This window comes from Paraphaeosphaeria sporulosa (assembly GCF_001642045.1).
Source record: "Paraphaeosphaeria sporulosa strain AP3s5-JAC2a unplaced genomic scaffold CC84scaffold_2, whole genome shotgun sequence".
Taxonomy (NCBI): domain Eukaryota; kingdom Fungi; phylum Ascomycota; class Dothideomycetes; order Pleosporales; family Didymosphaeriaceae; genus Paraphaeosphaeria; species Paraphaeosphaeria sporulosa.
The window spans coordinates 258,658-280,103 of record NW_017253361.1 but is presented as its reverse complement, the minus strand read 5'-3'; the positions used below and the strand labels follow the sequence as shown (position 1 = coordinate 280,103).

Genomic DNA, 21,446 nt, shown 5'->3' with positions numbered 1-21,446 from the left:
CCGTCGGATGCCAATACATGGTGGCTTCCCTATCTACGTAGTGGAAGGCCTCTTCCGTCAACAGTTTGATGTTTGTCATCGACGGGCTACTTGGCGGCGTTAATGGTAGTCGCCACTACGGGAGCTCACTTGACTGAGCCTTCGCTTTACCAACCGTTCCAGAGTTAATTGCATCGGTCGAAGTACTGGGAATACAAGTCGATCGTACGTGAGCAGACCTGCATCTCCTTCGTGAAGGTTGCCAAAGTCAGGGGTCGGAGCTCGAGTCTAAGTAATTGTTATTAACAACACCCGCAATGCCTACGCATTGTTAGAAAATGCATGCTTACGCTACTATCGCGATCGACCAAAGGTGCTTACCCTGACTGCTATCCTCAGAAGGGGCCGGCCGAAGTGGAGTTCTATCCCCTGCGTCTCCTTGATAAGTTGGCATTGAGACGCCTGTTCCTCCGTGGGATTAGCACTACTCACATCATTGCTTTCTATCTAGATGCCGCTAATCTAGTAGTTGGCTTCGGTCTCGGCTACATCTCTGTTAGACGTTATAGGATCTATAAATAAACAAAAATGTTACGTCGGCTACGGGGATGCCTACCTAAGCAAGTTAAGTCGACGACTTTAACACCATGCACCACGTGTGCAGGTTTCTCTCCATTCCCCTTTATACTGTTTGAATCAGGTTCGATACCCAGAATATCATCGAAACTGGGGTATTTACTCGTCGTCGCCAGAACGGGCTTTCTTCTTCGTTGGGAGGGTTCAAGAGGTCTACTTTGGAGACCCATTGCAAGGAACAAATTGGGGGGAACCTTGTATCTCCTGGGCAGGAAAAGTACTGAAAAGTGTTGCCATCGTGGCGTTGGTGTTTAGAAGTCCTAGAAATCTAGAGAAGCGAGAAACGCAGACATTGAAGTAGGCCATGAGCACGCTTGAGGAGCTCTCCACGCCCAACATCGCACAGCCGCCGAATGCTAGCAATAGTACAGCTTTCGCATTAAGCCCTTTCACTATTGGATGGAGCCGTTAGCACGTATCCCACCAATACTCGCCCCGAGACTAAGGAATGGTGGCGCCAGCTTCCCAGAAGAGATGCCGTAGGAAGCAGATTCGTCTCCTTTTCGTCAGAGGCCACCCGACAATCATACGCCTATAGATGACAATTCTGTCTGATCCGGTGCCTGCACGTTGATTAGGGGGCTCCCAGCAATAGCTCTCCGCTCGTTGGCACCTCCGAGACCCAAACCTGGGCTCATTTCTTCATTCAGGCCTCCAACTTCGTGCTCCTGGCGGGGGTGGATTGAATCATGGAGGCAGATTGGCGCCCGACGGGCTCCTGATTAATCAAGAGGATGCTCTAGCCGTTCCCTCCGCTTACTCTGTGATGCCGGAACGCAACCTGCCGTTATGCATGCGGTTAAGTGGACCCAGACTCCAACAATTAGTGTCGAGTGCATACTGGGCGAGTACGTGCTGGTATCGTCCGGCCTAGCTGTACGGCGGGTCGTAGCCTGGCTGAGTCTGCCTCATCTGACTCTCTCTAGAACTGATGTGCAGGAGCGGCAATCCAAGCCAATCATCTTCCTGAGGCTTACAGTTCCGTGCAATGGGTGACGGCCCAGCACAGGCCTGGCCCCTCCCGCTCAGACGCTATCGAGACGTGCAAGGCGCTTTTGTTGCCGACATGCGTGATTGATGACGCGGTAGGTTGATGATCTCCGAGATGAGCTGGCATATGGCACCTTCTGGAAGGAGGAACCGAAGGGATGACTGAATTCCGTTCATCGGCGGTGCCAGAGTAGGGGGTGGATGCCATGAACACTGCTTATCCATGTAGAAGGCGAGGGACCCAGAGCGGCGAAAATCCAGTCGGCAAGACTGAGGCCAATTGTATGCTTAACTTGACACGGTGCTTCCCACTTTCGATGGCGCAGCTTTGGTCATGCTAAGTCATCGAAGCCTGTAATATCCGCCTGTCCAGCTAAGGTGTCTCACACTGAAGCTGCCGTCTCCTGTTCTGCACCCTGAATATCGAAATTCGGTGGAGCTCCCTCAAATCGAGGTTCCAATTGATCCGAAGGTAATGGTCGAACCCAGGATTGGGGCCGGCGGTTGAAGCTGGAACACCGACAGCTGGATATTGATGTAAATATGAGCTAGAGCGTTCGGCAACGCCGGTTTCCTTTGAGGCGCAGCAAAGAAAGGGCACCATTAGTCTTGGTGAGGCATTTTGCTGATTGGGCTGGTTTCATTGTATGGCATGGCGCGTAGCTTCGTGGCCATTCAGTGCAGCAACTGAGCTTGGTGGCTTGGCTGTGGCAGCGAATTGGGTCGCATGAGCATCAATATCTGAGCCGTTGTTCATCTGAGTGCAATTTGTAATGCCGTCCATTCATCCGAGCAAAGTGTTGGCGGTGTAACGTAGCCTTCAGGCTTTGGAGTATCCTAAGGACACTGTTCCTCAAGTCGTCAAAAGGCAATGCGAATAATAGGATCGAAATACTAGACAGGTGCAATAAAGCGGGGAGGCTGCTTCATGGAGAGAATTGACGACAGTCGAAGTTACCGTCAGTGAAATGCAGTCCTGGAGCATCATGTGGGTACACTTGCCATCTTGCTGATAAGTATGAATAGTAGAAAGGGGGAGTAGGCATGGTTTCAGAAGGTGCAGGTAGAAAAGATTTTGGGTGAAATAAAACTAAGAAGGGGAAAGCTTCTTATACCTTACAACGATTATGTAATGAACATGGATTGGTAGCGGATCTAAGAATCTCCGGTGCCAAGATTTTGCTGGCTTGGAGGCGTCCATTTTTGGACGCAAAACACTCCAGATATGGAGGCATCTAAGCCAACCCAACATCGTTTATGGGGAGTGGAAGCAGACGAAGACGGATCAAACTCTCGCGGAGGACAACGTACTGGACATACCGCGTTGAGAAGGTCCACGAGTCCGCAGTGCAGTCCATTGATAGAAAGTCCCAGGTCGTCCAAATTGATAGTCGATCTTTGGCATATTACCTGGCGACCTGCACTGATATCTGCCCAGCTATACGTGGGACTCTACTGGAGGAGTACAACCGGGAATCGTAGCCAACGGATCCATGATCCTCCCGGAGGTCGTGGAGGTTTCACGAGCATTTGAAGAAGCGCGTTCAGCTACCAGCGATCATGACTTTGACTCTAGAAGCACTTTGGAGTGTCGAGGCCGCCGGAACACTCAAGCGCCTCCGAAACCTTCGAAATCTCCTACCGTAGACCGTCGCAAATGTTCAGCGTAATGCAGCTGCATAGTTTTGCTACAATCAATCAGTGAATTGCTGCGCTCTCTGATTCCCACGTTCAGTGCAATAGCTTCGTCGAGGTTCGCGGACAGCCAGATCTGGCGGGTAAATTTGTGCCTGTCGAGATGCTGCCGCGCTTCGATGAAGCTTTCGGGGTCACTGTCGTCCAACACCCAGAGACTCGTCAGAATCAATGCGGGTTCCTTCCATCGGACTTCAGTCGCAATACCGGTCGAATTGTGCTTGCACACATACCTCTAGTGGCGTACGCCTCGATGTCGCGGACGCAGAAGCAAGTCACCCACTGTTCCGTGGACGAATCTGACTTTCAGTGCTCGGACAATTTCTTGTTAACTTACTTTGGAGACTGGAACGTCTCGCCAAAGAACCCTAATGGCATGCACGAATATCCGCGTCCCGCGTATGGGGCCAAGAACAAGACAGCGGAGGAGACGGAGGCTGGGGCCGACATCTCCAAGCGCAAGACACTGCAGCCACGATCTATGTCATTTCGCTCGCCTCGGTCGTTTTGGTCATCCGGAAGCACACACTCGTCCGGGAGTCCTCCAATGCTTCCGGTCCTGATGGACCTCGGTCCAGAAGTACCTTGCCACCTCAATTATGCAATTTGAGATAGGACAAGAGTTATAACAGAGGCTAACACCCCGTCCAAACGCCCTGTGGAAGATACGGATCCAGATAGTGGGGTTGGACTGCTCGCTCGACATGCCACCATCGTGGCTCGGCTATCGTTTGTGGATAGAAATCCCAACCTCAAGCGTGGGCTGGAGGGGCTTCTGGATGACTCGACACAGTCCTCCTGCAATGCAAGCTACCAGTACGATGGAACGAGACAACGGAGAGAAGAATTTGTTAGACACCACCGTCGTCAGTGGCTGCGCCAGCTACACCCAGACGAGACGTAGCAAGGCGGAGATGGCACCGTGCACCATCCTGCCTACGATCCGGACCGCGTCTCATCTGCCGGCGTCTCCCTCGACTCCGTGGCACGGCACGAGCTCGAAATCGCAGATGCGCTTCACCGCGCCGAGCCCACCGTCGTGGACAACACCTCGGTCGACTTAACGCGCGCGCCGTCATCCATCTTGGGACTGATCACGGCCGCTACTGCTAACGCCAGCGCTCAGGGTTGGTGGCCGGAGGACCTCTCTGTGGTGCGCGCGTTGGATCCCATCTCCTTCTCGAGCCTGCCGCTCACGGCGGGCGCGCATCGCCCGCAGAGCCAGCTGGAGCAGCTGTCGACCAGCCAGTCGTTCTTTGGGGACATGCGGCGTCTGCAGCCGGATGGGATGTCGCGTGGGCAATTCCGGCACATGACTTCGTCGGGCACGGATGTGGCGGCAGAGATGGTGCCTCAGCTCCTCAGCTGCGGTTGGGGACTGTGGAGGAGAGTGATGAGGAGGCGGAGGAGAATGGGGATGGAGAGGGCATGATGGAGGAGAATTGGAATGGGGATTCGCGGATGACGGGCGGGGATGACTAGGCGGGGAGGGATGATTTGGAGAGGGGCGAAGTGTAAGATGGGAGACTTTGCGTGGGCGTCTGGCTGGGGCGGCTGACGAGTTTGGGATGGATGTTGTATCGTGAGACGATTAAGGATTGTTCTATGGCGCGGTTGTAGAAGGAGCCCGAAGGTTATGAATATATGAGACGTTAAAAAGATGCATGGCATTTGGGAAGAACTTTGACGTATTTGGGCAAGACGTGAGTCATGCGTTGAGCGACCCTGACCTCTTGGAATTACGGGGGGAATGAATGGCCGCAAAGCAAGGTGAAGGAAAAGGGAACTGTAAAGATGGAGGAGAAGTGAGGCGGAAAGGGGAGGGAGGTAGGGAAATGTGTCCGGAGGAAAAGGACCAAACTAACTGATAGAAAGCGGCAATAACGAACATGCCACTATGACGAAGGATGGGATCAAGATGAAGGACAACCTATCGAGGTAGGCTCCCAAATGAGAAGCGAAAGAAGTGAAATCGATACTCGCATATCTGACGTTGCGGAGAACACCTCTTCGTTGGGGATGAAACGACCCGGAACGGGATGACGAAAGGCGAAGATGACAAGGAACAGCGGCGGCGAAAATAGGTGTAGATCTAAATCTGCGAGATGGGTTTGTGGTTTCTGAATGAGAGGAAATCGAACGACATGTCCATGTGCATACGCACCGTCCAATCACCTCTCCACAGCGGAGAAATGCCCGGTACGTATTCAGGGCCCCCTCTATACGCGGTACGCCAAACACGCTACAACCACGCTCCCGCAAGCCCATGTGGGCGTCGTACAACATGACGGGGTCAGGCCACGCGTGTACAAGAGCGCACAAGAGCAATAAGAGTTTCAATACCCCCATGCGCGGCTTGGCGCCGCGTGGTAATATGTGGGCGCTTCCCTGTCTTAATAGAAGCGAGATGAGGGGTGCTACGCGAGTGCATGTGCACAGGGCGGACAGTTAGACGATTGTGTAGAGCGGAGCGATCCCGTCGTTGGTGAACCTCGGGAAGTTCTGCTTTTGGGCGGGCGTACGTGATGTTTAGTTTGAGGAGGTCGTCTTGCGGCTATTACGCTCGGCGTTGGCGCTCCGGGTGTGATGTCGCACTGCCGGCGGCCTGACAAGTGACACCGGCAACACACGTTATAGGTAGGTGTGGAGGCGCTGCCAAACGCTGCTCTCCGGGCGAAACGCGCAAAACGGCGTTTCGTTGCGCCGGCGGAAATTTCGAAACGCGGTGCGAACGCGACGAGGGCGTGGGCGTGGTGTCACTGAGGGGCGGGGCAGGCCGCCTGCTGCCGGCTAGACTTGCTGCGCGAGACCCGCACGGGTGCGGCTGCGCTGTTACACGGCTGCGTAAGACGCCGCGGCCACCAGACGGCACAGTGCAGTGCAGGCTGAGACAAGACGACGTTGCGCTTTGCGTTGCCTGCGGGCGTGGATGTATATTAGGCTGGGAGCGATCCCACTCGCATGTATATAGCGCCTCAGCTAGTCCTGGCTTTGTTACCTTCTTCCCCTGTGCATGCTTCTTTGTTGTCCAGCGTACAGTCCGTGGCATAGTTCAGGCGTCCTTTCTTTGTTTCTTAGCTTGTTCTGGAGAAACACTCCAGATATCGTATACTGCTAGCACAGCGTAATCCCCGCCGGTCCGCACACGATGCTCGACGCACTCCCGTCGCCGACGCGCTCGCTCGACGACCTAAGCAGGGAGGAACGCGCCTTTACGTTTGCCCACTTCACGTGCGAGCACGCCTGGGTCATTGGCAACATCTTGCGCAACGCCCTGCGCACCGCCGACTGCCCCGCCATCATCCACATTTCGCTGTCGTCCTCGCAGACGCTCTTCCATTCGCCGTCGATGCCCGGCTGCATGCCCGACGACGAGGCCCAGACACGCCGCAAAGCTGCGACCGTTCTGAGGTGGGGCCACTCGACGTGGTACCTGCATTGCAAGTTCAACGGAGACGAGAAGCGGTTCAGCGAGAGCTATGGGCTCACTGTCGACGAGAAGGCGAGGTACAGCTTGGAAGGAGGTGGGTACCCCATCTTCGTGAAGGGGCTGGAGGGCGTGGCTGGATCAGTGGTGCTCTCGGGCATAGATGGCGAACAAGCGCATATGGTGCTCTTGAAGGCACTCGAGGAGTACCGCGAGCTGAGGAACGACTTCCGCAGTCCAATGAGAAGCATGACTGTCAAGTGACTGCATGGCAGTGGTCAAGAGGAGGGCAAGGTAGGCTTGGGCATCCAGGCGCCGGTGCAGCCGCCCAGGAGCAGGAACAGAAGCGCCAGCGGGAACGTCCTTAATGGAATTGCCGAGAGACTATTCACGGTAGCGGCAAGGTTGGATGAGAACGATGACAAGGATCGGGGGCGGAAAGAGCACAAACAGCGGTGGAAGACATGAACACGGGGAACGACTCAGCATTTAAATCATGGATTGGAATGTCTGCACGGGACGGAACCCCAGGCGTCCGTCGATTGCATCAAAGGCGATCGAGTAGCCTTTGAGGAAGTTGCGCCCGGTGTTCACATACGGCGGGGGCTCCTGCCTCCCCGGAACGACGTAGGAAGGCGCCATGGTCGCGTTCTGCCCAACTTCAAACGAGTACGACGCGGCCACCTCGCTCAGCTCCTCACTCGCGCATGCGCCAAAGTCAATGGCGATTCTGGCGCCGTTCTTCACGCGGTGCACCGTTGGCGTACCCCCTTCTTTCGGATTTCGGATGATCACCTCAGGGAGCGGCTTACCATCCTCGGCGCGGATGTACATCTGTGAGATACCTGTTTCCAGTCAGAAGACGGCAGCAGTGCACATGCGGGAACATCTACCGGTGTCAATAAGAGCAGAACCGGGGATGCTCTTTCGCCCATTCACACGGAACTGCATACGAGGCATCGCCCAGTCGCGTGCGTCAACCGCATGCGCTATACCACGCTCTAATTTCATGAAGTCATATCCGCGCGTATTCTCCCGGGTCAATCCGAGCTGGATTCCTTTCGTGGACACGATATAGCCCGCCTTCATATCCTCAGGCTCAAACCGCGTTCCATTGATCGAATTGATATTCAAGAATGGATTACCCCATGACGTCGCGGTGCGCTGGCCCTCAGCGTTCTTGTTCCTGCCAAAACCAACGCCCATGTACGTTATCCCGCTTACATCTCTCTCGACTGGTTCCTGCCCCTCGGGACCAAGCGGACATTCAAACCCATGTTTTAGCGAGTCGTACCACGGGCACACCCAACTCTTATCCACGATGAGAATGGGCACCCTTGCCCCGGCCGAAATGTTTCCAGTCCCGTGGAACGTCAGGTTCAGGTCCAGATACCGCCCCACGTACACGATGTTGCTGCTCGAGAGGTACTGGCGCCCAGGCGTTCCGGCTCTCGGATCAACACCCGGGAGCAACGGCGCGCCGATCAAGAGACCAGTCGAGCCCGTGTCAACGGGCATATCGATACGAACATCCTCTTTCCCACTGTGGATCGTGACCCAGACCAAAGGGACGCCCCTCGTTCCGAACTTGTGGACGTACGGGAGGAATATGGATTTGTTGTAGTTCGTTCCGGACGATGCTAGAACGCTGGAGGAGGCGGTAGAGGGGATAGAAGAGGAGAAGCACATGTCGGGTTGATGGTGGTGTTTACTGTGCCGGGTAGCATACTCGCGATAAACATTCGAGATCTGGTAGTACAGCCCATACAAAGAAGCCACAAACGCGACAAGAAGCAAATGATACTGGTACGTCTGGTATGTCTGTGAATACGCACGCGTGATTGCCTTGCTTGCTGTGTCCTTGGAGTCGATCGTTTGGAGATGCTGGTGATGATGCACACCCATGGTGCTTGGACGCTGCGAACCGTGTTGAATGTCCGCAACCTGACCACCGTTTACACACCACGCGAGCTGTTGAAGCTCTAAGTACGCACGCTGGGGACGGCGGTGAGGAGACGATGTACAGAAGGGGAAAATGTAGGATTATTGAGCCATGCGGAGCTATGGCTCTATTGTACGTCATCTGGGCCCTCATTCGCCAGCAACGCGTCGCGGGAACAGCCGCCGTGGAGAACAGCGCGCCGTGTGTGCTGGCGCGCCCAGCGTCTCCTCGACAATTCCATGGCGGCGGTGGTCTCCACTCCACCTTCCTGATTCTTCTCTCGCGCATGTTTACGAAGCACCTCGGCCTTCGCGCTTGGAAAACCACGATGTGCGGGGAAGCACGGCAGATGGGTAGGGCGTGCGGAGGTGGAGATGCGGCTGAGCACACGTGATGAGGTGCGCATCTCGAATATGCACGTCTGGCTTGGCGGTTCGCGAAGTATGGGGTGTCGGAGCTGAGCGGTGAGCAGGTTGCAGGCATCGTGGAACTTTGCCCCGGTGCACAGTGGCACTCAGGACGCGCAAAATACGAGTTTGGACGGGAACACCAGCGCGACGGCCGTGTTCAACGCTGGGTGCGATAACCTTCGCGACGACCGCCGAATCGCACACCACCCCTCGAGCGCCCTCGATCGCCCTGAATCGCTCTCGGCCGCCGCAGCGAGCATGTACGCGGCAAGAGCTTGGGTACCTTGCCCCGCTCCAGGATAGAGACCATAGAGGCAGTTGGTACCTTCAGAACGCTACTGTGCCATGGCGCGACCGCCATCCCTCCAGAGCGACGGCGCATCCTCAGCGCACCACGAACGCGCCGAACCACGCCTCCTCAAAGCCATCGAAGAGCGCCACAATGACGCCGCCATCGCCATCATCGAAGACGCAAAGGCCCACTCCAAACCCATCGAACACCTGCTCCGCATCGGGCTCATGCGCGCCTCGGAGCGAGGAAACATCGCCATAGCAGAGTACCTGTTGCAGAACGGCGCAAAACCCAACGGCGCGCCAGGAGGCAGAATCAGCCCGCTACTCCGCGCGGTCGAGAAGAACGATGTCGGCATCGTGCGCGTGCTTCTGCGGTTCGGCGGCGATGTCGACGTCTGCGACAAGCAGGGACGCACAGCGCTTATGACGGCCGCATGGAAGAATCACTGGCATGTGCTCGATGAGCTGCTGAAGCGCGGCGCAGATGTCAATAAGAAAGACCACAAGGGGCGGAATGTGCTGCATAACCTGGCGGCGGATAAACACTGCAACTGGGGAAGTAGTGTGATTGAACTGCTCTTGAGGAGCGGCGTCTTAATCGACGGAGAGAAGGGACAGGACGAGACGAAGAGGACCCCTCTGATGTGGGCTGCAAGCACGGGCAAAAAGGAGCTCTGCGAGATGCTTTTGACGAGGCAGAAAGGCCCTAGAGCGAACATTAATGCGGTCGAGGGCAAAGAGAAGACGGCGTTGCATCTGGCAGTTGCGCATGGACGGGATGATATTGTGGAATTGTTGATACATTATGGTGCCAACGTGAAAGCGAGGAGTGACGGCAAGTGGACGGCATTACACAATGCATGCCAGCAGGGGAGCGTGAAGGTGGTACGCATGCTGCTTGGTGCGGGTGCGGAAATCAATGCCCGGCTTCTGAACGGAATGACGCCTCTTCACATAGCCGCGCAGAACGATCATCTTGAGGTGGTCCAGTGCCTGCTTGAGCGCGAGGATTGCAAACGCACAGCCAGAGACGCGTTCGGCATAACACCCTTTATTTTGGCCTCGAAGCAGAAGAATAAGGACATTGTGAACAAGCTCGCTCCCTTCAACCAACTCGAAACACTGAGCAAAGATGCTCTGTACGCTTGCCAGGGCTTCAGCGGGACTATCGTTGACTTTGGCAACTTCCACAACGAGAACCGCGTCACCAAGCGAAGTGTATACGAAATACTATATGCGAAGGATCCAAATAACCCACGGAAACCAGCGTTCTCGGTTCTCCCTAAGCAGGAGAAGGCGGTTGATTTCCGCTGGATACATCTTCCCGCCAATAACTTGACGTGGGTGGAGGCGCTGCTAACCAAAGCGTTCGTGGAGGAAGGTGCACATGACGTGCCGGGATACATTGCATTGGAGAGGAGTTTCGCCCACCAACATCGCGGGCAGCAGGTGCATTCACATTTTATGCGACCGTTGTGCCAGAGCATACCGCGATCATCGAAAGTCCACGATGACTCTGATCTATCTGACAGCGCGGACCATCAGCCCCCGGCGATTGTAGTAAGTCACGGCTCTGGAAGCGGCTTGGGCATCGATTCCGTGTCTGGACTCCAAGAGCACCTGTCACAAATACCGAAGTCGCCAGTTCGGACCGGCACCGTGAGTACGGACCAGACGGACTGGACAGTGGGCACGATAGGGTCAGGGTCAGGAAAGGACAATAAGCCACACAAACCGAAGGAGAAGCACAAGAAGACGCCGAAATGGAGTGGCGGGAGACAAGCTGGTGGTCGATCGGGCGGTACTGACACGCCGCCGCGACGTGATAATCACCAGCGACCCAGGCAGTCCAGCACTCCGTTGAGCGGCAGTCTGCTCAAGTCGCCAGGCAGCCCAGGGGGCCGGAAAGACACTTCTCTGACGGCGAAGGGCAACATTTTCACGTTCATGCCGTACCTGCATTTTGAGACGGACGCCAACAGACAGGAGATGCAAGATGCTATCGCACGCGCACAGTATTTAAGAGAGAAGGAGAAGCACGATGGGCTGGTAGTCAAGCCTAGGCTCAAGAAAGCGGAGACTTATGACGAGATGCTCTTGAGAGCGCATCTAGGGGGCTCGACCGTGAGCCTGCACGTCAGGAGAACTCTGGATCAATTCTTCTACCACAATATCGACACGCGATCGAGAGATCAAGACCAGGTGGTCTACCGCTACCAAACTAGGAGGATGACCTCCGAGGAGAGCGAGGTGGATCCAAAGGTGTTTATGGTCGATCAACTGTGGATGTGGATCCTAGGCAAAGACCTTGTCGTAACGGCCTTCCCACAAAGGTGGCAGCAACCGCGAAACGACCCCCTTAATGTCCTAGACGGCATCATTGAGAACATCAACAGCAACACGCGCGAACCAGTCCAGTCGGTGTACGACCTTGCCATGGTCATCACCAACCGCTGCTCTGGCGTCTTCGATCGCCACCGTATGGGCGACGAGGACTACCAATTCCTAGACATGTTTGAGTCCTCCATTGGCGAGGCGACTGAGACCGAAACACGTCTCTTCGAAGACTTCAATGCCGCTTCCAAGAAAGCCTCCGCCTGGCTCCAACACCACCGCCGCCCCAACCGCTTCTCGCGACACCTCGAAGCCGAAGTACGACACATACAACACCAAAACAAGCGCGGCACACACTCGCACTCGCATTCGCACACCCTCGCCTCCCCACCCATCCCCGAAGACCAATTCCACGACGACGACCGCATGGGCCCCACGCACTCCCCCCTCTTCGTCGACGAGCTCCTCGACATCGGCGCCGAAACCGACCTCCTCACCGAAATCAAAGACATCCGCGACGAAATCGCCATGATCACCAAGGTCCTCGAAGACCAGCGCACCGTCCACGAAGCCATGGAGCCCTGCATCCTCGAAATCTACCACAAGGAGCACCGCCGCCAGCTGGACCTGCGGCGCCGCTTCAAGGAGCAGTCGTCGCTGCTGAAAAACCATGTCAGTGATTTGGAGCGCATGGATAAGCAGGCGAGCCGTATCTATCAGAGTATCACGGATCTGCTGGATCTGAAGCAGAAACATGCCAACGCGTTTGAGGCGCGGTTTGCCAGAGACCAAGCAGCCGGCACCGCGCGGCAGTCCCAGACGATCATGGTCTTCACCATCGTAACCATCATCTTCTTGCCCCTCTCTTTCATCGCCGCCATATTCACCATTAACGTGCGCGAATATCCGCACCTGCCTGGCGGCGACCAGCCGTCCCTGCCGCTGAGCTACGTCGCGAAGTTCATGTTCGGAATCGGGTTCGCGATTAGCATTCCGATGATTTTTATCGCGCTAAGCCTCGATGCCATAGGCGACTTCTTCCGCGAGGTGAAGCGGCGCTGGGTCGAGTTCCGCTCACCTCACCCACCTCCTTCCCTCCATAGCCCTACCAGCAACGAGAAGTTCGACGGCTTCACAGTCGACATGCACGCCCTCGAAGCCGCGCTGAGCACGCGCGGCAGGCCTAGCGTCGAGAGCTACCTCGATGGCGGCGGCAGTCTTACCCTCCTACCCGTCACGAGTCGCGGGACTGCTGCACCGTCCAGCCCCAGCAAGAAACCCGTTTTCGTCAGCACGAACGGGAACGGTGCGGTAGGCAGGCGAGGCAGTTCGGCGGGGCGTTCAGCAACTCGCAGACCTGGGATCGTGGGGAGAGGCAGCACGGGGTTCAAGATGAGGCAGAGTCTGGACGTGGACAGGAGCGGGTAATTGGCATGGCCTACATCCATCGCCATCTTCGGGTACACTCGAGAAGATGGTAGCGAGGTGTATGTGCGCTGGAGAGCTGTCCGCCGTTGCTATGCTATTCGCAGCGTTCGCAGCGTTTTTCGGAGTGTGTAGGTTGCGTGTACCGTTTAGCCCTTATTTCACGTCATATACGGTATATATTGCCGCTTGTTAAGAATGAACGAGCCATTTCAATCAATAATTAGAATGTTCTTGTCGATGTTCTTACGATGCGGTATCATGGAAACGGAGCAGTGAGAATGGATATCGTGATAGTGACGAGCCCCAGGTTTAAACTTACCTAACCTAGGGGCTTACTCATTGCATGCACTCGACCGACGCATGGTAGGTCCTGCACGCACTGAATTCAGACTGTACCTAACCAGGGTACAGGTTAAGCTTTCGAGGCGTCTGACGGTAAGCAGTGAGAAGCTTAAGCGAAGCTTGGTGAATGTAAGGCCCCTGCATGCTTGAGCACCATCAGTGAGCCAATACTCGCAATAGAATCTCGGATGAACTGGAACACGTTGGCGATAGAAGAGCTACGCCGTCGATGGTGAGAATGAGCACTGACTGGCCTACAATGAAATGTTTTCGGGAACTGTTCCATCTTCTGGTCAGAGCAGTTCGTCGCACTACTTTGGAAGTGTGGCGGCGTAGTTTCCGCAATCAGCATCCACGGTATTCAATTCCAGCTGAGTAGGCTGCGAAGATAGAATCGGAGTTCGTCACTGTGCAGTCTGGATTTATATGAGATTGTCCTCGCCTCTGGTTTTCGGCAACTAAATTTCGAGATCGCCTTTTCATTAGCAAATCGTTGCAAGCTCGTCGCCTGCAATTTTCATTCCTTGTTAATTATATTCTTGCCACATTTTTTCCGAGCAGGATCATGGGCAATGTACTTTAAGTCTACTTTGACCGTTGGAGCTTTCGTTATTCTCGTCAGTTTCCGATGTTGTTGCCGTAAGCGGCAAGAGCGAAAAGGTCAAGGGCAGAGAGTCTGCTCGTGGCGGTAGTCCAAGCTCAAGTGAACCTTCTTTAGGTAATACTACCCTGGAGGGATGCAGCACTGTGCAAAAGAAACACATCGAGGCTCTCAAAGATGTAGATACGATAGCCACATTTTCCGGTCAGCACCTCGACCTGCGAAGCTCTGCGTAAGTCTTCAGCCACCTGGCATGACCAACGGCATCGTTGGGCCAATTCTTTCCGTAGGGATACACACGGAGGATATGAACAAGACGTCAAGTTTGGAAGGCGCTGTGGGCGACTGGCGCTACTGTTACGTCTTCCACCCGCAAGTACAGGTTCAAGATCACATGCCTGAAGAATTGCGCCGGGAACCCCATAGGCAATACTGATTCCCACGCGGGAATTTGGCCGAACAAGATAGAGGAAGAAGCAATTGGAAAGAGGAAAATATCCGCAGGCTCAGAGAGCAAAGGCAAGGGCAAGAAAATCGCAGTCCGCAACGAATACGTCGATGAAGAAGCCCTTTCGAAGCGAGGCAGGGCCCGAAGCGGCAGCAGAGGCGGCAGCTCAGGGCCAGCGGCGCTCCCTTCACGGCCAAAGAAGCGCCCACACTAGACAGACAGCAATAACAGCAATGATCAAGGCACCAAGAAGAAAAGTAAGAAGAAAGGAATGAAGAACCGCACACAACGCAAACATGACAAAGAGAAGAAAATTTTCAACCACCCTTCTGAGAAGGGCTTGAAGCAGCGCAAACGGGACAAAGACGTGTGTCCCGCCGTTCATCTCTTTTTGAAGTTCTTCACTATGGACTAGCTTAGTGTATTCACTCTGAAGCCCCTGCCACAGAAAGCCCAATCCAATTCAGGACGACCCACGCGTAACAGAGGCAGGTCACAGGAAAACCGTACCGATGATACGATCCCAAATAAGGTCCAAACGATGGGCATGGCGCTGCGCCCAACTCGATATGTGCGGAAAGGTGTCTTATACTGCGTCAAAGCGTAAGCTTCCCTCCCAAAACATCTCCCCGAGCTAATACATTTCACCGGCTCGTTACAGTGGTCAGAGCCACAGCACATTCGACTTGGGCAGCAATTATCTGCCCAAGGCACGGCACCTCGCAGACATGTGGCAGGGCGTCGTGCCCAAAACCGCCAAGGCGATTCCCTTCAGAAGCGCGGATAACATCGCTACATCTGCGTTTGGTGAGCGGTCCTAGCTTAGTCACGTACTGCAAGACTGCACCGAGACATTTTCTGACTCCTACTACCTGAAGACGTGTAAACATGACAATAATTATAGCGTTCCACTCACACGTTGAGACCTATGGTAGCAAGGCTAAACATGGAGGCGTTATGCTGGATTCGTCAGTCGCGGCTCAATGTTTGCTGGCCATCGTCTAGCAGTGCTGATCCTACACGTCGCATACCAGTCTCATAGCTGGTCCCCAGTACCCTTCAACCCAATCTCAATACAGCTCCTCAAACTGCCACCTCCTGGAAATCTCCTGGATTCCAGCCTTGACCACTACCTCCTACATCCCCACCGCTCTGTGCTCCACCGCCCACTCCCAAATCGGCTCCCACCGTCTACACACATGCATCGTCTTCGCGCTCGGCAGCGCCATTCCCATCCGCTCGTTCCACTCCCACGTCACCGGGCTGATATCCGCGTGGCACATGAGCGTTTGACGTATCAGATCAACGCAATGGGCATCATGTACGGCCGTCTCGGCTGCCGAGAGGTTGAAGTAGGAGCGGGGGTAGCGGTCTGGGTGTCTGAGTTTGTGTCAGTGTTGGGGAGAGCAGTCGAGGTGGTGCGATGAGATGGGAAGAAAAACGTACAGCAAGCGACGAATGCGTGAGAGGCAGTGGAGTTGGTGGAAGACGGAGAGGCCGACTAGGTAGCGGTCCGGCTCATTTGGGGATGGCGAGGTGGGTTCATTTAGGCGCTGCGCGAGGGAGGGCGCAATGGCGGAGGTTGCGTATGCTGTTGAGAGATCAGTTTAGTCTTGAGATGTGCGGTGATATGTGCGCGGCGTACTTTCGGTGAGGAGGTCCCAGGCGGCGTCCCCTTCGTCGGTAAGCTCAAGATAGATGTTCTTCTCAGCATGAGCCCTGCGCGAGATGTCAGGTCAGCATGCCCTGATAGTACATGCGGATGTGGTCAGTCTCGAAGGAAGAAGTTCCCTGTCAAACCAACGCATCTCACAACTATGGAGCTGTCGTACATGTCTGCATGCAGATTCGTTACGAATTCCACCGTCTTGTATTCTATCACGTCTTCTGCCGGTGCTATGCCACCACGTCAGGTCCGGCGTGTTTAATTCTTGGAATAGGGGTTGTTACAGTATACGCTGTTTGGCCATGGAGGAAGTGGGGAGCGTACGCGAGCGATATCGGTATAAAGCACAAGAATAGCGACAATAAGCACAGCATTGAGTATCACAGAGCAAAAGAATGCAAAGCGGACCCTGTGCGCTCGAGCGTGGAAGACGGTGTCAAGTTCTTCGTGAGTGTTCCTATTTCCCTTCAACAAATGCTCAATGGACTCGCGACGATTCTCGGAATCCATAGCGCGCGAATTGCAGTTATGCAGTGTAGGGCGGAAAAGTGTATAACAAGACTGGGTCACGAAGTAACCCTGTGACGCTGGAAGTATTGGAGATCAAGGCGACGATAAGCAAAGATGCAAGGCAGGTAGTTATGTGGGGTTGGAATCAGAGGGATACAGAAGCGGTAATGAACACTCAGCGTCGACAAGGGGGCCGATCCTGCGCTATCTAAGCGACACTAGTAGAGCGACATCATAACACCCAGATGAAAGGGCGATCCTTGCAATCAAGTGCATAGTGTTGCTCCGTACCAAACATTGCCTTCAGCGGGCATTTAATCATCATTTAGGACATCTTCTAGGGAAGTTGGTTCCAATTATACGCCGAAGCTCACATATCAAAGGTACCATGACTCCATTTTCTTGCCCTCAAAAGAAAGTCTCTCATTGCATAACCGAAGTACCATTCATAACGAGTGTGCTGTCAACTAAAGCTACTTTGACTGGACAAATCTAAATCATAGCCTACCCTGCTTTCCTTCCCGAGGGACGATCACTTCATAGTCCTTCCTAGTCACGAATGCCATCTCGAACGAGGCAAACATCCACGCTCTGCATTTAATCCGCAGATGAAAGATTGCAGATTGCAGACTGCTGTAAGAGTGTTACTCTAAGCTCGAAGCTTTTGGATAAGAGCACGCTTGGCCGCAGACATCTGTGTCATTTATCAGCGATCTTCCATCTCATCATATACAGACACGCTCGATTACCTGCTTAGCCGTGACACCACGCTTAGCCACATCGGCACCTTCGACCTCATCACCATAAGCCTTGACCAGAAGAAGGATAATCTCGTTTTCGTTGGTAAGCTTCTCCTCAGGCACGGCAGCACGCCTTGCCAGTTCGTGCAATCCGCGCTTGTCGAGCTTGTCCGCTTCGGGGACTTCATCGCCGTAGGCCTTCACCAAGAGAAGGATGATCTCCGACTCCCTAGTGAGGGGCTCGGTAGGCTCCTCGCGCTTGGTCAATGTGTCGGAACCCTCAGCTTCGTCGGAGTAGGCGAGGATGATCCACACGATGGCGTTCTCAGCGAGGTCGCTGCCAGTGGCGGGATCAACTGGGGCGCCGCGGGTCGAGATGTCCTTGACCTCGAAAGCTAGAATTTGGTAAGATGAAGCTTTTGATGCACTCAGTGGGAACTGCTGAGTAGAATGACTCACGTGCAGGAACCGGAGCTGGAGCAGCAGCGACGAGAGCGCAGAGCGCGACGGCGGCGAAGGTGGCAAGGAACTTCATCTTTGATCCAATGTGGGATGATATTGAGGGGTTTGAATTAGTTTCTAGAGCTCTACAACGGACGAAGACACTGGTGGTGAGGCACAGTCGGCTTCCAGCTGTCACCTTATATATTCCAGTGTACCGTTATCTGACATAGAGGCCCGTTCTACTTCCCTCACGCTGTGAATCCTGCAGTCATCCTCCTAATGGTCGGCACGATTTCGGAGGACTTGGAGCTTATTGATTCATGATCCACATAAGTGCGGGGGGGAAATGCTGGATAATTCCTTCTGACCCCCAGGATCTGGCACTCCTAATGCAATAGTACTGCCAATCTTTAAACACCTTCCTTGAGTGTTCAAGTCTTCGACCATCGAGGTTTGACGATCTCGTAGTTGTGATGACAACGCATCGACCTGCACATAGAGACCCACACTTGATGCACACTTACTGGCTATTGCACACGTCGTTGTCCTGTTGATAGATTACATGCTGATCAGGGTGGCCCCATGACTATCAGTATTGATCCAGAACCTATCGTCTCGATGTCTGAAGTGAACAACACAAATCATCCGTTCTTTGGGCCATAGTCTTTCACAGGATCTGACCCCCGAATCGCATGACTGAGCAGCAGACTTAATGCACCGGGATATAATGGCCACACATGCAGTGACAATGGTCACGCATGTCGCACTATTTACCTCTTCGAGTATATCCGCCTCGAACACATGGACTTGTATGCGACAATATTGTGGGATTCGATCTGCAAGTTCAAGTATCAAGGCGTTGAGCTAATCAGGATGCACGGAAGCCCGTCGGAGAAGCGTTAAGCTAGGTCTAGGATACGGCATGGTACTAGAGTATGCCCTGCACACCCTAGTCACTGGGTATCTTAATGGTCTAACCCTATTTGTCCAAAATTTGCCGGTATGCCTCTCCTACGACGTTGCTAGGGCGAGAGCTCCTCGCCTGAAACTCTGCACCCATTCTTCCACATCTACTTTCTCTTTTTTTTTTTGGCTTAAGATTGGAGGAAAACATTGTCCACAATGTCGAAGACCTCTTCAGAAACTGACAGAGAGGAAGCTCCTTTCCTCCAGTCAGATTACCCTGAGCCAATTCCTCAAAGCTGGTGGAGTCTGGGCCGAGCTTCGACTTTCGTTGTCTTTCAGACGGTTCTACTGCTCTTCTTTGTTTCGATTGCAATACTCGTCGCTGCTGCAACAAGACATTTGTGGGAGCCAGTGACGGATAGACAATGCTACGAGAAGTTCAATGTACCTTGTGGGTCGTCACACTTCCTGGTACATCGATCCGTTAGAGTTGACAGTTCACAGCGCCGGCATACGAAGGAGTCGAGTATTATGAGACCGACTTCGCCAACGCTTTCACGCAAGAGAGCGAGTACAGAGGCCGGCCGACGTCAGAGCTGGAGGATCGTTGGGCGAAGCTCTGGCGAATTGGCGGTATCAGCGTACCTGCTAGCAACTTGGCCGCATTGAATCGCTCGAAAGAAGGCTATGCACAGACGTCCGACGGAATGTATGGTGCCTTCCTAGAAGTACACCATCAGATTCACTGCCTGGTAAGTGCCCTACGGCAGAAATTTGCACTGGACTGGACTGAGTTTTCACTGGCAGAACATGATACGTCAATACACATGGCTCAACGAGTTCAATGCATCGTTCTTTGGATTAGAAGACGGTCCCAAGCTCAACCGTATGCATGTCGATCATTGTATCGAGACTTTGCGGTTGGCGCTGATGTGCAGAGCTGATACAACGCCACTGCTGGTCCGATTGGGTGGAGAACATGGAACTAAAGCTGACTTTAATTCTCACCATAAGTGCGTCAAGTGGGATCACTTCATGGAATGGGTGGGCGACCACGTAACTTGGTCTTGAATGCCTACTAGAGGCTGCTAGAGTTCCAATGGATGGCAAAATATACATGTGATTAAGATTGTACTCTATCTCCTAACGTTGCTGTAACTTTAAGCACGCCCAGTGCCTTCGCCGCTAGCATTGTAGATCTCACCGTTCCTCACGCACGTAATCGCACTATGACCGATACGGATATGGTATCGCGTTGCCTTTTCGCCTCCAATCTAGAATCTTGTGGGCTCTGGGACTGCGTGAGCCCGTTGTTGGCCTCTGCACTCAAGCGGCTAGTGAGAGCAGTGACGGCCAGAGCAATATGCTGACGAAGGATTTATCCGACTAAACCCAGAGAACCCAGGATCCGCATGCGCAAATACAAGTCGATGTACCAGAACAGTAGTTTCGGAGGAGATTCAAGTACATATGCACCTAACCACGCGTAGAAGGACGGCCGGGCTACGGTGTACGCAAACAGTTATTAGACGAGAGCGAGACTTCCAGACACTACAGCATATTCAAAGAAAAAAGACGTTATATTTATGCCAGGGGATGTTTCACAGATGCGAATGTCACATGCCTGCACTACGTAGGTAGTCGCGAGTTTGGTCTGGATACACGGACATATAGCACTAATTGGATCCCATCATGTTCTCAAGACACAACAAATCGGCCCGAATGGCGATCGTTATATCTACCGGCTGTAGGCGGGGAGGCGGGCAATCTTTGGGGGCCGCGCATTATCTTGCCCTCTCAGAAGCGGAAGGATCACGCTAAGCTTGTCAGCAACAAACTCAGGTGTTGCTTAATGCTGATGCTCACGTTCTGCGTAGAGATGAAATTTCCAAATGACGTACTTCTGTATATGAGTCAGCGATGGGCGACACGATTTGTAGATATGTCACTGGTCAATGTTGGTGGGTAAGCAGTCGTTGATACAAGCACTTCGCGCTAGATTCCATTAGGGCAGGTGCTCTCATCGGGAGAAGCCTTCCGTGACGGCTTGATTTGGGACCCGAGTACTACATGCGAAGCTTGTTTTGATCCTTGTCTCGTATCTGCAACATTCCATAAGTGGATATAACGAAGCAATTCGGTGGCTGACTTCCCGCTTGCGGATTGATATACAGTCCCTCCCAGATCGGAGGCCTAGTGTAGAACTTGGACGGGAGGATTGTACGATTGGTAGAGACGTTTTTTGTATGTAGATTATGCACGTTGTTCACTCTTGCCACCCCAGTAAATTGCGCCGGCAAGGACCTCACACTGGGCCTCCGAGCCAAGGAGGGCACCATACACAACCTTTTACCCAGGTTGGTAATAGAATGTCGGTCGTGGATTTACTTCCCATTGAGTGTTGCGGGGCCCTGTCTCCTCCACGAGTAATTCCTTAGTACCTGCATAGTCCTTTGAGAAGGATTGTTATATGGAACGCTGGTTGCATCGCGACATACTCATCGCGGAAGGTGCAATCGTATGCAAAGGAAGATATGCAGGGCTGTAGTGCTGGTGTGAGTGTAACTCATTTGAGATCTTTGATTGACCACCCCCACGACTAGATGTCTGTTCTGCGTCCAATGCATTGTTGATGCAGCTGTACATTGACCGCC

General features: G+C 53.8%; 6 protein-coding genes across 6 annotated transcripts; 3 read left to right on the top strand and 3 right to left on the bottom strand.

The window, feature by feature from the left end:
- Positions 1-3,553: 3,553 nt before the first annotated feature.
- Positions 3,554-4,732, top strand: CC84DRAFT_1212727 (uncharacterized protein; the record flags this gene model as incomplete). Its single annotated transcript, XM_018182476.1, has 2 exons — positions 3,554-3,880; positions 4,205-4,732. The coding sequence occupies 2 exons, from the start codon at positions 3,554-3,556 to the stop codon at positions 4,730-4,732; spliced, it is 855 nt and encodes a 284-aa protein (XP_018039642.1).
- Positions 4,733-6,137: 1,405 nt separating this feature from the next.
- CC84DRAFT_433050 (uncharacterized protein) lies at positions 6,138-7,286 on the top strand. Its single transcript, XM_018186235.1, has one exon. The coding sequence runs from the start codon at positions 6,449-6,451 to the stop codon at positions 6,989-6,991; it is 543 nt and encodes a 180-aa protein (XP_018039641.1). The 5' UTR covers positions 6,138-6,448; the 3' UTR covers positions 6,992-7,286.
- CC84DRAFT_1160465 (uncharacterized protein) lies at positions 7,209-8,748 on the bottom strand. Its single transcript, XM_018177506.1, has one exon. It carries the CDS (start codon positions 8,630-8,632, stop codon positions 7,583-7,585), a length of 1,050 nt encoding a protein of 349 aa, XP_018039640.1. The 5' UTR covers positions 8,633-8,748; the 3' UTR covers positions 7,209-7,582.
- Positions 8,749-15,328: 6,580 nt separating this feature from the next.
- On the bottom strand, positions 15,329-16,496 carry CC84DRAFT_1255363 (tat pathway signal sequence; the record flags this gene model as incomplete). The annotated part of the gene is made up of 5 exons (XM_018184533.1): positions 15,329-15,906; positions 15,973-16,117; positions 16,172-16,245; positions 16,359-16,422; positions 16,484-16,496. The coding sequence occupies 5 exons, from the start codon at positions 16,494-16,496 to the stop codon at positions 15,663-15,665; spliced, it is 540 nt and encodes a 179-aa protein (XP_018039639.1). The 3' UTR covers positions 15,329-15,662.
- An 855-nt stretch (positions 16,497-17,351) lies between these two features.
- Positions 17,352-17,977, bottom strand: CC84DRAFT_1212722 (uncharacterized protein; the record flags this gene model as incomplete). Its single annotated transcript, XM_018182475.1, has 3 exons — positions 17,352-17,396; positions 17,452-17,837; positions 17,902-17,977. The coding sequence occupies 3 exons, from the start codon at positions 17,975-17,977 to the stop codon at positions 17,352-17,354; spliced, it is 507 nt and encodes a 168-aa protein (XP_018039638.1).
- Positions 17,978-19,295: 1,318 nt separating this feature from the next.
- On the top strand, positions 19,296-19,863 carry CC84DRAFT_1085084 (uncharacterized protein; the record flags this gene model as incomplete). Its single annotated transcript, XM_018174083.1, has 2 exons — positions 19,296-19,544; positions 19,600-19,863. Coding segments are annotated over 2 exons (513 nt in total), but the record flags the coding sequence as incomplete, so codon positions are not given.
- Positions 19,864-21,446: the final 1,583 nt, after the last annotated feature.